Genomic DNA, 16,503 nt, shown 5'->3' on the forward strand with positions numbered 1-16,503 from the left:
GGCCGCCTCGCCCGTGGCAGCCGCAACTAAGACTCTGGCAACAGAGTCTTGCATGAGTTTGCGCCGGCGCATTAAAGGCCCCGCGGCGGCCGGCCGCTTTCCCGCCGGCCGCCTGCCCGCAGCTCCCTCCCCGGACTTCTCCCCCCCACCCCCCGGAACAGATGCAAGCCCGGCACTTGTCCGAGGTGCCGGGCTCATTTTTAGACAGATTTGCGCGGGCCGCGGCCGGGTGCAGGCAGCTCCTCCTTAACGGAAGGAGGAGGCCTGCACTTCCCGAGCCTGCCGCACCGCATCGGGTGCCGCAGCGCCGGAATTGCGGCGCGAAACGGCAGTTAGCGCCGATTTACCGCCGCAAAGACCCTTCAGTAGCGCCGGCAGCCGTTTGGGCGCGGCCCTGCTGAATTTCTGGCGCGCGCAGGGGGACTTAGCGCTGGCACTAACTTCCGGCGCTAAAGCCCTGGCTAAGCCAAAACCCAATTTCTAGGCCTTTATATTTTATTTTTTCCATTTAATTTGTTATCAGCCGGAGTTTGTCCTTTGGGATGTTCAAAAGGCAAAAGACCAGAATAGGTCAATGGTATTCTTTCATTGAGGATAACAAGGTATGATAATATGGCCCTCAAATTTCTGACCCCAATATAAACCTGCCTCTTACTTGAGAAGGGGTGGAAAGAAATAAACTCAAAGTCAGCAACCACCTGGTCAAGAAAACTTTGATCCAAAGCAATAGTTCTGATGAATTAACAGTGCTTTTGGGCTATTTTTCTCCAGATTCGACAAAATTACATTTTATAACATTAGAGAATGTGATGGATCCAGTGAATCCTAGATTAAACATCCAGAAGTGCAGTAAGTTGTTATTCCGTATTGTTTAAACATGCAATAAGTTGTAAAGTTTGTAATATCAAATATTTCCATTGTCACAAGAAAATTTTAGTTTAAAAAAATTTCCAAATATAATTACGTAGGACTACTTTTGAAATGTATTTTAATTGGCTTTCCCTTCAAAATATTTCTGTTCATTGTTAGATATAGGCTGATACTCCTATGCTGGTTGTTGGAGGTACCATCTTTAAGATTAAGCCAAGGAGACTGTTCCAGCAGTTCAGGTGGGCGAGAAAGGTCCCACGGCCCTACTTGAAGAGGAGCACAGGGTTCTCCTGGGTTCCTGATCAATATTCCTCCCTCAACATATACCGACATTATAACGATTAAATTGGCCATCCATCTCATTATTGTTTGTGGGAGGATGCTAGCACACAATTGCTGTTGCATTTACTGATACAACAGCAGTTGCTGCTCTTCAAAAGTAATTTCATTATGTATAGACATTTATATAACAGCAAATGTTATTATTTGATAGTTTATAAAGGCACTTTTACAAAAAAATATACTGGTTAGCAATATCAATATATAATTAGTTTATTACAGTCCTGATAAAGAGGAATTGATTCATTTAATCAAATAATTATGGTAAATTTATTTAAAAAACAGATTCAAGAATCCACATTACCTCATCCAGTGAATCGTTAACCAAATGCAATCGCCTCACTTTGATGTTTAGAAAAAGCATGTTCATGTCTGGCCTCTGTCTGCGAGACACTTTATCAACCAAGCTTTGCTGTACGGAAAGAAGACAGGAATTCTGACTGTACAGTGCTGAGTTTTAAATATTTGTAAATGTATAAATAAATACAATAGGACACATCTTAGAATGTTTCTCCTTTTTTATATAAAAGGTGGTAAAGAATAGTGCTCAGAAATGGGACTTTTCCCATTTTGCATTTAGTAATAGCCTCAAGCACGCCAATATCACATGGACGTTTTCTTAATTGCTTCAAACTTCCTGTACCATAGAAGGTTTCCTTTTTACCAATTGTTGTGTATTGAGATTGCATGTTAGTATGTATTTCACAGCACTGTGACACCTCAAACTCATGCCCACTGGAAAGTAGGTTGCGAGTACCCAGTCTCAAACTCATTGTATGAGAACTGTAATAATTACATGCCAGGGACTGATTAAAAACTTACCCAGTGAGGATATCAAGTTCAAACGGCAGTTGAGACTGGAATTTGAACTTTAGCCCGTAACGTGGGAGTCTGGGAATATCAAAATACGTCTTGCTATGAGGATAAGATAGAAAAAGAAATAAATGGGATAACAGTGCATTACTAAAAAAAAATGTTGTGCATACTCATATACATGGTCTAATAACAAGAATTCACTGAAGATCGTTTCCATAAAAATTGCCTAATGTTCACTTACCCTGGCTACTGTGATCATCTGCTGTTCAGAGTCCCTCTGGATAATAACTTTCTTTGCTGCTAAGGAGAGAATGAAAGGAAACTGGCAGAAGGAAAACCTATAATTTAATAAAAAAAAGCAGAGACAAAAGAAAAGTCCTCAAAGTACGTAGGCATCTGAATCAGTTGTACAATACTATTGCAACTTATCTATATAATTAAAAGTCCTGCATCTAGCATGTATTATGTCAGGCCTATCAAAGGCAGTGACTGCAGCTGAAATTTTTATGCCACAAGGGAAAACATGTACAGCTGTGAAGCACTTCAATATGCAGGCGAGTAAAAAGGCAATCCAGAGAACACTTGGTGGAAGGGTAGGCAAGCACTTCGGACATAATGATAACTACCCAGGCCAAGATACATTCAGGAGAGGCAGTCACATAGGTGGACCAAGAACTATTCAAGCAGGTGAGAAGCACTCGGAGCAGGTAGGTTTGAAGGCAGTTGGGACAAGCCGGGAGACACTCATGATTGATGAGCCAGAAAACATTTGTATTTGGTCACGGAGTGCAGCTCAGAACAGTGTTAAGCTGAGAGTTTGGTGAGTGAGGGAGTGAATCTTAAAGGTTAATCTCTTTTTTTAAAATAAAATCTAGTCTCGTGTGCTTGAAATGAGCATTTAACTTACTGTTTCAAGTTTTAAGTTTCTTCCAGGCTTGGGCAGGGCTAAGCAAGCTCTGTGCTGGAGAGCAGGTGAGAGTAGTAGGGGGGGTGGGGAAGGTGGGGGTGGGGGGGGGTTAAACTAACTTGACAGGGGGATGGGATATGGAGTGGAGCTATAGTAGGGGGTGATGCACAGCCAAATATAGAGGAAAGAACAAGTCAGCCTGGAAGGCAGAGCAAATATGTAACGGCACAAGGGAGTATGGCAAGGCTGGATGGCATTTATTTTAATTGAAGGAGTCTTGCGAGTAAGGCAGATGAATTGAATTGTTGATATTGTTGCTATCACAAAGACATGGTTGAGGGAGGGGCAGGACTGGCAGCTCAATATTCCGGGGTATAGAATCGAATCTTCAGGCAAGACAGAGGGGGGTGTAAGAGGAAGGGGTGTTGCAATATTAATCAAGGAGTCAATTACTGCTGTAAGGAGGGATGATATCTTAGCAGGTTCCTCTAATGAGGCCATATGGGTAGAACTTAAAAACAAAAAGGGGACAAGCACTTTGCTGGGAGGGTACTATAGGCCCCCAAACAGTCAGGGGGAGATAGAGGAACAGATATGTAGGCAAATCTCCGAGAAGTGTAGAAATAATAAGGTAATAATAGTAGGGGATTTCAACTTCCCCTATATTAACTGGGATAGTCAGAGTGTGAAAGGCTTAGAGGGTGCGGAATTCTTAAAGTGCATCCAGGAGAGCTTTTTGAGCCAGCATGTAGAAAGTCCTACAAGAGAGGGGGTGGTTCTGGACCTAATTCTAGGGAATGTAGTCGGGCAAGTGGTGGAAGTGTCAGTAGGAATGCATTTTGGTGACAGTGACCATAATTCGGTGAGATTTAAAGTAGTCATGGAAAAGGACAAAGATGGACCGGAAATAAAGGTTCTAAATTGGGGGAAGGCCAATTTTAATATGATAAGGCAGGATCTGGTCAAAGTGGACTGGGATCAGCTACTTGTAGGAAAATCCACGTCAGAGCAATGGGAGTCTTTCAGAAAGAAAATAGAGACAGTACAACGCCAACATGTTCCCGTAAAGGTCAAGGGTGGGACCAACAAGCCCAGGGAACCCTGGATGTCAAGGGATATACAAGAATGGATTAGGAAAAAAGGGGAGGCTTTTGGCAGATACAAAGGACTAAACAGTGGAAGCCCTAGAGGAGTATAGAAAGCGCAGGGGGGGTACTTAAAAAAGAAATTAGGAGAGCGAAGAGAGGGCATGAAAAAACACTGGTGGGCAAAATAAAGGAAAATCCCAAGGTGTTTTAGAAGTATATTAAGGGCAAGAGGATAACCAGGGAAAGAGTAGGGGCCAAAGTGGCAATCTGTGTGTAGAGCCGGAAGATGTAGGTGATGTTTTAAATGAATATTTTGCATCTGTGTTCACTATGGAGAAGGACGATTTAGGCATAGAAATCAGGCAGGAGGATTGTGATATACTTGAACAAATTAGTATTGAGAGGGAGGAGGTACTAGTGGGTTTAGCAGGCTTAAAAGTGGATAAATCCCCAGGCCCAGACAAGATGTATCACAGGCTGCTGTGTGAGGCAAGGGAGGAGATTGCAGGGGCTCTGACACAAATTTTCAGAACCTCTCTGGCCACAGGGGAGGTGCCAGAGGACTGGAGAACAGCTAACGTAGTACCATTATTCAAGAAGGGTAGTAGGGATAAACCAGGGAATTACAGGCCAGAGAGCCTAACATCAGTGGTAGGGAAATTATTGGAAAAAATTCTGAGGGACAGAGTTAGTCTCCACTTGGAGAGGCAAAGATTAATCAAGGATAGACAGCATGGCTTTGTCAGGGGGAGATCATGTCTAACCAATTTGATTGGATTTTTCAAGGGGGTGACTAGGTGTGTGGATGAGGGTAGTGCAGTTGATGTAGTCTACATGGACTTCAGTAAGGCTTTTGACAAAGTTCCACATGGGAGACTGGTCAAGAAGGTAAGAGCCCATGGGATCCAGGGCAATTTGGCACATTGGATCCAAAATTGGCTTAGTGGCAGGAGGCAGGGGGTGATGGTCAAAGGTTTTTTTTGTGACTGGAAGCCTGTGTCCAGTGGTGTACCGCTGGGTCCTTTGCTGTTTGTAGTGTACATTAATGATTTAGATATGAATGTAGGAGGTATGATCAGTAAGTTCGCAGATGACATGAAAATTGGTGGAGTGGTAAATAGCGAGGAGGGAAGCCTCAGGCTACAGGTCGATATACACGGGATGGTTAGATGGGCAGAACAGTGGCAAATGGAATTTAACCCTGAAAAGTGTGAGGCGATGCATTTTGGGAGGACTAACAAGGCAAGGGAATACACAATGAATGGTAGGATCCTAGGAAGGACAGAGGATCAGAGGGACCTTGGTGTACATGTACATAGATCCCTGAAGGCAGCAGGACCAGTAGATAAGGTGGTTAAAAAGGCATATGGGATACTTGCCTTCATTAGCTGAGGCATAGAATATAAGAGCAGGGAGGTTATGATGGAGCTGTACAAAACGCTAGTTAGGCCACAGCTGGAATACTGTGTGCAGTTCTGGTCGCCACACTATAGGAAGGATGTGATTGCATTGGAGAGGGTGCAGAGGAGATTCACAATAATGTTACCTGGGCTGGAGCGCTTCAGCTATGAAGAGAGACTGGACTATCTGAGATTGTTTTCCTTCGCGCAGAGAAAGCTGAAGGGGGACCTGATTGAGGTGTACAAAATTATGAGGGGCATAGATAGGGTAGATAAAGGGGAACTTTTCCCCTTGGTGGAGGGTTCAATAACCATGGGGCATAGTTTCAAGGTAAGGGCCAGGAGGTTTAGAGGGGATTTGAGGAAAAACCTTTTCATCCAGAGGGTGGTTGGAATCTGGAACTCACTGCCTGAAAAGGTGGTAGAGGCAGGAACCCTCACAACATTCAAGAAGCATTTAGATGAGCACTTGAAATGCCATAGCATACAAGGCTACGGACCAAGTGCTGGAAAATGGGATTAGAATAGACAGGGCTTGATGGCCGGCTCAGACACGATGGGCCGAAGGGCCTCTCTGTGCTGTATAACTCTATGACTATGGATGAATTAGCAGGTGGTGTGCAAGTACTCAGGACAGATGAACCAACAGATGGACCAAGATGCAGGCAGGACAGGTAGTTGGGTGAGCAGCAACCCACTAGGGCTGACTGGGTGGGTGCTGTGGTGTGCTGAGTAGCAGTGGGTTCGGAGGGTAGGAGACTTTCACAGCCTGCAGAATCAGTCCACTCAACCACTCAGCATTCATTATTCCCCACTCTCCAGTTTGCCAGAGTCATTCCCAGCTAAAGCTTTCTTCACCAATAATTTTCTCATCAGTTGCTGAGAAGTTTAGCTCTTACCGTAATTACCAATTAGGATCACAGCTGATGAAAGAACCATGGGTGAAGAAATACTTGGGTGGGAGGGACTCAGCAAAGAGTGGGCAAGGCAGTTGGAGGTGTGACATGATGGATGCACAACACATGCAAGACATCTATACAGATATAGATCATTTTCAATTGTAGTACTTGTTCAATTTCAGTAAATCACCTTGTCTATGCAACTAAACAACACATTTATTCTGAATATAAATATAGGTTATTTGCATTAAAACTTGTGTATCACAATGAAGCATTGGCATAACCTAAAATCTCCCCAATTGAAAACCATAAAAATTTTTTGTTTAACTACAGCTATCACAAGTGTTAATATCTGGATACTTCAGAAGGTGCAATGTGATTGTGAGGCTGACCATGACCCATTTGCCACACTGGTGCTTAAAGGTTATGTTTAGTATAATACATGTGAAAATCTAATGACAAAGACCTCCATAAATATACAGTACTGCAGAAATGTCTTGTAATGTACCCAATGTGCTCATGGAGGCGCTATTATACCATATTTGCAAAACAATAGAATGAACGTCATTCTTCAGCTCTGGATTAAATGCTGCAAAACGGGGGGGGGGGGGGGGGCGGGAACAATATCTACTTTCCAACCGTCACAATTTCAAGCGAGTGCAAAAATGTTGATCAGGAAATGCCAGCTATAAATACACCAAAAGATATTTTATTCACAGGCTTTCAGAATTATAACTTCTCTGTATTTCAGCCAAAATGAAACACAGATGACGACAAATTGATCATATGTGTAGGTGTTCCAAATGGCCTAGAATGAGGAAAAAAGTGAAAACAAATAGAATTATTATTGTCAGCGTTTAGGGGACTAAAGAGGAAAACAGTTTTTGACCAAAATCTACAAACTATCTCAGCTGACAGGCAAACTAGATATGGGCAGTTTAATGGTCCCATCATCTGTGAATATGTAGGAACATCTGTCCTCAGTGCATAAGCACATAGTAGCAGATCCAGTGGTGAAATCTTCATCTTGTGCATTCAAAAGCAGTGAAGGCTCTGTAGAAGCTTTTGTGGATGAGCCTGCAAACCAAGCTCAAAGTAAACAGGGCTGCCGTTCTGACGACCCTGCTTTATGCTCGTGAAACGCCACCTTCACCTAGGTGGTCTAAAACAACTAATGAAGATCAGATGGTAAGACAAGTTCCCTGACACTGAAGTTCTTAAAAAAGCTGACATGCCGAGCATAGATGCTCTGATCATGAAGGCACAGCTGTGATGGTCAGGTCACGTGGTGCGACTGTTTGATGAACGAATCTCGAAAAAGATCTTATGTGGTGAATTGACAATTGGGAAGCAATTTCATGAACAGCAAAAGAGATATAAAGACTGTTTTAAACCTACTCAGAGTGCAAGATATACCTCCATAAGTGGAGTCAACTTGCTCAAGATAAGAAAGCATGGGGGAAAACCATCAATGAAGGCACCTCCTACTCTGAGGCCCATCGTGGTGCTGATGCTGAATGTAAACATCAGCTGTGGAAGTCTCGTTTATAAAAAAGTCAAGATTCCAACCTGGTGTATCCGGATCCACTGTTCAATCTGCGGACGCACATTCCGAGCAAAAATAAGTCTCATCAGTCATCAAAGAACTCACTGCAAAAAATGAGATGATATTCTGGCTGTCTTCTTCGATATCAAAGGACCAACAACGAGGGCATCAAGTCAGGCACACAAGATGTTGAGGGCTATTTTCTGCTGACAACTATGCCTCGTCATTCTTACTTTGTCTTGCCACAGGAAACTAGTATGTGCAATCAAGATAATGCAGTAGATCTCTACACTCAACCTCCTCACTCTAAAAATCACTTGCAGACTCTGGATTGGGCCAACTGCTGTGGCAATGGGTAGTGGTGAAATAGTAGCTGTAGAGCCATATAGGAGCTCTGCAGAGGAGACACATGACCACAATGCTCCAGGCTATGACCTGGGTTAAGATGTCGCAGTTATCCCAATGGGTTGGTGCATTACTCAGCAGGGCAAACTTATTCATTACATTTCCCACTGAACAGCAACAGCCACAGCAACATGACAGCACTGCCCAATGTGACTGCACTGCTAGATTCCCTGAAATCCTAGGGTTATTGATGGTACCCATGGGCCCGGACAGAAGACCATGACCTGCCTGAATGGGAAAGGGTTCCAACTCCATCATGTTCAGCTGGGAAATGATCAATACCAGATTTTAGAAACATAAGGAGCAGGAGCAGGAGTAGGCCATTCAGCCCCTCGGGCCTGCTCTGCCATGCAGGTCAATGCTCACTTCTTAGGCAGCAAGTCAGGGTACTTTAATTCAAAACCAATCATTTGTCCCACTATTATTTTTGAGGGCGAAAGCAGCCTTCAAGGATGGTTTTTTGGAAATCAAGGCTACCAGCCTCCGCTGTGGCTAATGACACCCTTGCACCAGCCATGGACAAAGCAAAGATACAATGCAGCTAACCTAGCTACAAGGCTCCTTATAAAGCATGACATTGGTATCTTGAAGCAGCATTTTATTTGTCTTGACAGTTTAAGGGCTTCTTAGAGTACAGCTCTGGCAGGGTCTCCAATATCACAGTTTGCTGACACACCTGTGCAGCCGGAAGACCACTGCACCAGGCACTCATACAGGAGATATTCAGCTGTATGTATGAGCTGTCCCATTAACTTACACTCCTATTCATATATACTCAATTGGGTAGCACAAAACACACTCACTGGGGCAGAGTTTCCGCTCGTTTGCGCTGGATTTTTCGGTGCAATTCGCCTGAAATCAGCGTAACCAGCACAAATTACGTTCAGCACAACTTGAGTTCCCGCAATCTTTTGCACTAGTTTAAAAAACACCGCGCTAGAAGTTGGCCCCACCCACAAAATTGGTCATGCCCCCAGGATGAATTGGGAGTTTTGGCTAATTGTGCTCATTTGCAGGCCTATGAGGAAGTTCTAAAAATTAAGGACACTAATAGGCACGAATTAAAAGCTTTTGAATGTAATTTTTAAAAATTTACTAAGAAACTGACAAATGTGCCCTAATATAACTAGCAAATGGTTCTGTATATTTTTTAAAAGTCAATTTCAGTGATTTAAAATCAGGTTACTTACAGGTTTTGGATTGACATTGTGATTAAACATGTTCATTTTTTGGGATAAACCTATTTAAGCTGTATTAAATCAAACTGCACCACTATTTTTAAAGCAACATTTAAAAAAAATTGTTTTAAAACGCTGACCAATTGCGCTGGTTCATGGCAGATTTTGCATTCAGCGATATGAAAGAGAGTCTGAATTAAAACTCGAGGAAAAATAAGCTTTCCAAATGGGCGCAATTTGCACCCGGCTTGCACCCAAAGCAGAAACTCTATCCCACTCACTATTACTATCGACCACATCACCTCAACAACTGTCTGGGCTCATCTTTTACTCTTCTGGTAACATCATCTGCACCATCAGGAACTCCATATAAAAGGTCAAATAAAGTCCCACCAATTTATTTACCTACTTTGTGTTCAGTGAAGGTCATTTTTGTAAGTTTCTTGCCTCAGTTCTTCCCCTTTAGGGAGTGAAAGTGTCTTGTATGAGCCTTTTTAATTTTAACTTGTGACTTCTAAGCAACACCCCAATGGGAAGAGCATATGAGATAATTGGCTGCTAGATCTCCGTGGGAGCTGCGTGAGATTGAGGGAGCCCTGTACCTCATGCTGGGTCCCCGAGATAACCCTTAAGCTGCTTCTGCCACATCTGCTGCTGCAAATCGGTAACTGTTGCTTTTTGGCACATCTACTGTGGGAGGAGCTGGATGACTGGATGTGACATCACCTTGAGAGATAGCCAGTTATGACCATGCTGCCACTGGCCACTACTCATGTTGTCCAATGATCTGGGAGAAGCAGACATCTGGTAGCAATGTGGTCAATGGAGCACTGCCTCTCAATGTGATCCACCAGCATGTCGTAGATTTGATCCCAAGACATTTATAGCAGCAGTCTGAGCATTCGTAAGATATACTCCAAGTAGGCCTAGGACCTCTACCACTGGGGGCTCCAGTGAAGATGCCCCGGATTACATCGTACACTGCAGTACATCTCTTTAAATGGCTGCAGCGGAGCTTTTAATCCCATCTCTGTGTGTACAGGTTTCAAGAGGTAGCCTGCATAATTATCTAGGCCTGAACCTGAGACCGCTGAATGCAGTATTCCAGGTGAATGTTCTGCTGTAACTCAGAAGCACCCGTTATGGAATTTCAACCCTTGCGTATGTTTCAAAATGTATGCTTTTCATAGCACGCCTTTTCGAATAGATAAAGCACAAATCAGCTAAACATAGGAAACAATAAGAGAGCTATTAGTAGCCAGGAGCAACTGTTCTAGAAAATAAATTAGTGTGAGATGTTAAATCACATTCTCATTTATTCACCATGTTGAACACTTTTTCTTATAATTACCTATGTGTGAATTAACTAAATTTGGGAGGTGATTTTGCCAGCCCTGGGGAGGCGGGTTTGCCGGAAAAATTGCAGAATCTGGGGGTGGGTACCCATCCTGCCCCCAACTCGCTTCCGTGCCATCTTCCCAGGAGGCGGGTACCTGACCTGCGCCGGGTCCCATCTCCTGGAGGCGGGAAGGGGATTACAGCCACTTAACTGCCTGTTAACAGGCAGTTAAGAGGATTATCCCCATTTTTCGATCAGAGTGCGGGCTTCCCGATGTCGGGAAACCCCGCCAGGGTCAGCGAGGCGAGCAGTGAGTCTGCGGGGGTCGGAGGGGTCCGAAAGTGCGCTGTGGAGGTGAGTGATGGGTGCAAGTGTGGAGAGGTAAGTATGTGAGGTGAGTGGAAAGTGATAGAAAAAGTTTCCTTACCTTTGCTTCTTCTTGCAGGCTTCAATCGTTGAGGATCCGGAGGCTCCGGCATCTCAATGGCAGAGATGACAGATAGGCTGCTGCATTCTCTGATGCAACAGCCATCTGCTTTCTGCTCAGAAAATAGGTTTGGTGAGCCTTGAGTACAAGAACTCACCAAACAACAGAGATTGTCAAGTGTTTGATTGCTTCTCAAAGCCGTCAAACGATGACAATTCATCTGTCAAAAATGTTTGACAGATGAAACGTCATACACTGACGTTCTCTGTCACCAGCTTCCCCTTAATTGGTCTGCTGAGCCCGCTGGACGGGCTTAACAAGGTCAATCAAGGGAAAATAGCATGGGTTGGCCACAAGTCGATGGAGGCGGGACTAAAACCCGACAAGCAGCAGTCCCGCCTCCAACACCCCCCTTTGGCAAAATCACCCCTATGGAATCAATTTTAGCTTGAATAGAGGATCTGTTGCTAGAAAATTATTGCCTTAGATATTAACCAGAGACTTGGTAGGGGGGAGATAATGTAGGTATTTTTTTCTTTACCTCACCTTGTGATAATTTATTCTCAGTTAATTTATTACAAATTGCTGAAGTCGTCGTCGTACGTGTCTTCACACTGTTCCCTTTGGGGAACTGTACGAAGTGGTGGAAGGATTTCTGGCCGCGTTAACGCTTCTTCCGTAACCATCTACATACCAGCCATTAGGGTGGTTAGTCCTATGGCGGGAGGGTTTTACGGGCTCCCACAACCCGTACGAGGGGGGGGGCCACCCACACCCACGGGCGCAAGTATCCCGCTGGATGTCAACCCAGAATTTAGAGCCGGAGCTCCGACTCCACTTGCCGGGACTGTCTGGAGCGGGGTTCGAAACCCTACACCTTCTGGCCCAGCGGCAGGGATGCTACCGTTACGCCAAAGGCCCACTCCATTGCTGAAGTAAACTGAACAAACTTAACAGACTTTTTAAACTTATCAATATATTGATACAGAAGACAAAAAATCTTGACAATTTGCTCAGAAGTATACTATAGTCTTTAAAAAAAAAATATTCAGGACAAAGTCCACTTTCATCTAGTTTAAACTGTGCATTTTTCTTCCTTCTTTCTCACCTGTGAGAATTTCCATAACACTGCCAGGTGTGATACTCCTCCATGAGATCAATATGGTCCAAGGTAGAGTTGTAGAAGTCCATGAAAGGAATAATTGGAGGATTCGCCAGACTGTTAGCTGCATCTGCAGTAACGGTAACCATTAAAACACCACTAAAATCTAACATCTGTAGTACAGGTAGACTACCCTTTATCCGGACTTCTGAAAACCGAAACCCTCTAAAAACCGAAGGTTTTTTCGTTCAGCGTAAGTCGTGCGTACGACTTACGCTGAACGAAAAAACCTTCGGTTTTTAGAGGGTTCCGGTTGCGGAAGTTCGGATAAAGGGTAAGTCGTGCGCACGACCCCCCGCCAGCCCCGACAACCGCCGACCCCGCCAGCCCCGACAACCGCCGACCCCCCCCCCGCGGACCCCGCCGGCCCTGACAACCGCCGACCCCCCCGCGGACCCCGCCAGCCCCGACAACCGCCGACCCCGCCAGCCCCGACAACCGCCGACCCCCCCGCGGACCCCGCCGGCCCCGACAACCGCCGGCCCCCCCGCGGACCCCGCGAGCCCCGACAACCGCCGACCCCGCCAGCCACCGACCCCCCCGCGGACCCCGCCGGCCCCGACAACCGCCGACTCCGCCAGCCCCGACAACCGCCGACCCCCCCGCGGACCCCGCCAGCCCCGACAACCGCCGACCCCCCCCGCAGACCCCGCCAGCCCCGACAACCGCCGACCCCCCCCGCGGACCCCGCCGGCCCCGACAACCGCCGACCCCCCCGCGGGCCCCGACAACCGCCGACCCCCCCGCGGACCCCGCCAGCCCCGACAACCACCGACCCCGCCAGCCGCCGACCCCCCCGCGGACCCCGCCAGCCCCGACAACCGCCGGCCCCCCCGCGGACCCCGCGAGCCCCGACAACCGCTGACCCCGCCAGCCGCCGACCCCCCGCGGACCCCGCCGGCCCCGACAACCCCGCCAGCCCCGACAACCGCCGACCCCCCCACGGACCCCGCCAGCCCCGACAACCACCGACCCCCCCCGCGGACCCCGCCAGCCCCGACAACCGCCGACCCCCCCCCCCGCGTACCCCGCCGGCCCCGACCCCTGCCGACCCCGACTGACTTACGCTGAGCGTCAGCGTAAGTCGTGCGCACGACCCCCCCGCGGACCCCCGCCGACCCACCTTCCGAAATCCGAAATTCTCCTTTATCCGAAACTCGGCTGGTCCCGAGGTTTTCGGATAAAGGATAGTCTACCTGTAATAGTAACGAGTAAACCACTAAAATCTAACATTTGTAGAAATGATAACCATTAGAACACCACTATAATCTAAGAAATAAAATATATTCTGATGAAAGGTCATCGACCTGAAACATTAACTCTGTTACTCTCTCCGCAGATGCTGCCTGGCCTGCTGAGTATTTCCAGCATTTTGTGTTTTTATTTCAGATTTACAGCATCCGCAGTATTTTGCTTTTGAAATAAAATATATTGTCAGTTAAATCTATTACCAAAAATATTGAATATGCAGCAAACTCAGTTCATAGAAAAGGAAGTAATTTAACCTATCGTGCATGTGCTGGGCACTTTGTTGCAACAATTCAAAACTTATCCCACTGCCTTGACCTCTCCAATTAGCATTGGTTCTTCCTCTACTTCAAATATTTATCCAATTTTAAAAGATACAGTGGTGTCTGCTTCAACCACTTTCCTGTGGCAACGCATTCAACGCTCCAACAACCTGCTGCACAAAGAAATTTCTCCCAACCTTTCTCTTCACTCTCCGCGACATTTTTAAATTGATGACCCCTCCACACTGATTCCCCAACCAGCTTTTCTCTCTTCGCCATCAAAACCATTTTGAATTCTAAAAAAAAATTAAACCTCCTCTTAGCCTTCTCTGCTTGAGTAGAAATAGTCCCAGTATCTCAAGTCTCTCCTCATAATTTTAGTTTCTCATCCCTGGCATTCATGGCTCAGATGGTAGCACCCTCCAGAGACTTGAGTACAAAAATCTAAGCTGACACTCTGGTGCCGTCTTTTGGATGAGACGTTAAACCGAGGAACTGTCTGCTCTCTCAGGTGGACGTAAAAGATCCCTTGGCACTATTTCGAAGAAGAGGAGCAGGGGAGTTATCCTGGTGTCCTGGCCAATATTTATCCCTCAATCAACATCACTAAAACAGAGTATCTGGTCATTATCATCTTTGCTGTTTGTGGGAGTTTACGGTGTGTAAATTAGCTGCTGCGTTGCCTACATTACAACAGTGACTGCACTTCAAAAGTACTTCATTGACTGTAAAGCGCTTTGGGAAGTCCTGTGGTCATGAAAGGTGCTATATAAATGCCTTTTTATCATCCTGGTGAATCTATATTGACACTTTATTGCTTTAATGTCCTTGCTATATTGGGGCATCCAAAATGAATGGTTTGTATAAATTAATTATTTCTTTACTCTTGCACTCTATGCCCTCATTTATAAAACCCTAAATGCTGTTGGCCTTTTTCATGCCTTGACCTACCTGCATTCACACCTTCAGGGAATGCATTCTAGAAACTTTTCCCTACTTTGACCACATGCATTACCTTAATTCCAACTACTATATCCCTCCATAGTTATCAATACTTTTCATTCTCCAACTTTGTTTTGAATGCTCTGTGCATTCACATGCATAACACTCAATCCTGACTCCAATCCTAGCTTTCTCATTTGATTTTTTTTAATATATCTCGACTCTTCTACAAGTGTTTTTTATCTCTCACATAACAGCTTTAAAAATCCTGCTCTCCCTGTCTAGTCTCAAATCTAGAGTTTCCCCAACCTGTGCTCTATTAGTTTTAAAAATTCCCCACTGCTCTATTCATCATCTCTACAAGGACACTGGTGTCAATTCAGTTCAGGTTAAGGTCCATCCCTTTAGGATAGCCTATCATTGTTCCAGAACTCAGTCCAAGAAAGAACCCTTCCCTCCTGCACCAGCCCTGCAGCCACAAATTAACCTTCCTAATCTCCCTGTCTTTTTTCCACTTGTTCGATTGTGTACTTCACCCTGGCACCAAGGAGGCAACATTCCATTTGGAACTCCTGGTCATGACTGCAAAAGATGCCATCTATACCTGACTGTAGAATCTCCACTATTCCGACTCTCCTATTCTTGTAGTCTACCTGTCACTCACCTCCCTGGGTAGTCTGTTGCTCCACAGTGCCACAATGTTGCTCAGGACCATCCTTCTCCGAGTCACTACCACTGCCCACTCCATCCTTTATCCAACACTGTATATCTATTGGACAGTTCCAGTAACTGAGGGGGTCCCTGTAACTGCAAGTTTTGTCTGTCTCTGCTGCCCCTGCAGACCGTCACCCACTTCACTGTTTCTATACTCTCCCTATGTCCTGAATTGTCTGGCACTGCTTCTTGGGTGACCACATACTAGAGAGTATGATCCAGAAACTCCTCACTAGCTGATGCTGCAGCGTGTAACCGGTTGATATTCAAGCACAAAAGTCCTCTACTTCAGTGGTTTAATTTTCCAACACGTAGTGAAAATCCATGATGGCTCATATATTTCATCCACACACATCACAAGAGTTCCCTGCATTGCTATCCCTCTGTGTCTAATTTGCATCCAAACTACTACTGTTAATTTTCAAAGATCTACTTTAGTATCCTATTTAAGAATAGCATGTTTCTTTAATAATAACAAGAATGCTTGTAATTTAAGAACGTATGGGACAACAAAAGGACATTTGGATCATCAACTTGTTCCTTCTTCAGGCCATGTACAATTGACCTTACCAGGGTCTCTGAGCTACCTTTCTGATCACAACACATCTGCTGTCAATAAAAATGCTGACCTACCTTTAGAGAAAGACCATTTTAAGTGTAAGCCAAATTTCCAAAAACGACCCAGAGTCTAATTAGAGAAAGTCACATAGGAATTTTAACATCTAATAGAGTATTTATAAATTACTAAAGTGACAATACAGCATTTAAGGGCTTCCTGGACTCATTTTAGAAAGGCAGTATGGCCTTTAGTGTACAAATGCTTACATGACAGGTTAATGTCTCCTAAAATATTGGCGGAAAGAATTTCATATGAACATATTAAACATTTGTGCGCTAGTATCCCACAGGATAGGTTCACGGTCCTAGAAACTTACTAGCGCAGATCAGTTATCAAACTTA

The 16,503-nt window shown here is 45.2% G+C and overlaps 1 protein-coding gene and 1 long non-coding RNA gene across 5 annotated transcripts in view; one reads left to right on the top strand and one right to left on the bottom strand.

The window, feature by feature from the left end:
• The window catches only part of LOC147113578 (uncharacterized), an 87,405-nt gene extending 85,698 nt beyond the window's left edge, over window positions 1–1,707 (top strand). For 2 of the 3 annotated variants that reach the window (XR_015079233.1, XR_015079232.1), the window contains exons 3-4: window positions 772–849; window positions 1,495–1,707. This is a non-coding gene — a long non-coding RNA (uncharacterized LOC147113578). The remainder of the gene's footprint in view (window positions 1–771; window positions 850–1,494) is intronic. The other variant, XR_015079234.1, reaches the window with a different exon arrangement.
• Window positions 1–16,503, bottom strand: part of hectd2 (HECT domain containing 2) — a 206,144-nt gene that overhangs the window by 81,956 nt on the left and 107,685 nt on the right. For both annotated transcript variants that reach the window (XM_085994823.1, XM_085994824.1), the window contains exons 10-12: window positions 12,323–12,446; window positions 2,267–2,363; window positions 1,514–1,621 (exon numbers count right to left, since the gene is read on the bottom strand). In XM_085994823.1, the coding sequence (XP_085850949.1) occupies window positions 1,514–1,621; window positions 2,267–2,363; window positions 12,323–12,446 (329 nt within the window). The remainder of the gene's footprint in view (window positions 1–1,513; window positions 1,622–2,266; window positions 2,364–12,322; window positions 12,447–16,503) is intronic.

Source organism: Somniosus microcephalus, chromosome 8, assembly GCF_052327205.1.
Source record: "Somniosus microcephalus isolate GS21.2 chromosome 8, FLI_Smic_1.0, whole genome shotgun sequence".
NCBI classification, from domain to species: domain Eukaryota; kingdom Metazoa; phylum Chordata; class Chondrichthyes; order Squaliformes; family Somniosidae; genus Somniosus; species Somniosus microcephalus.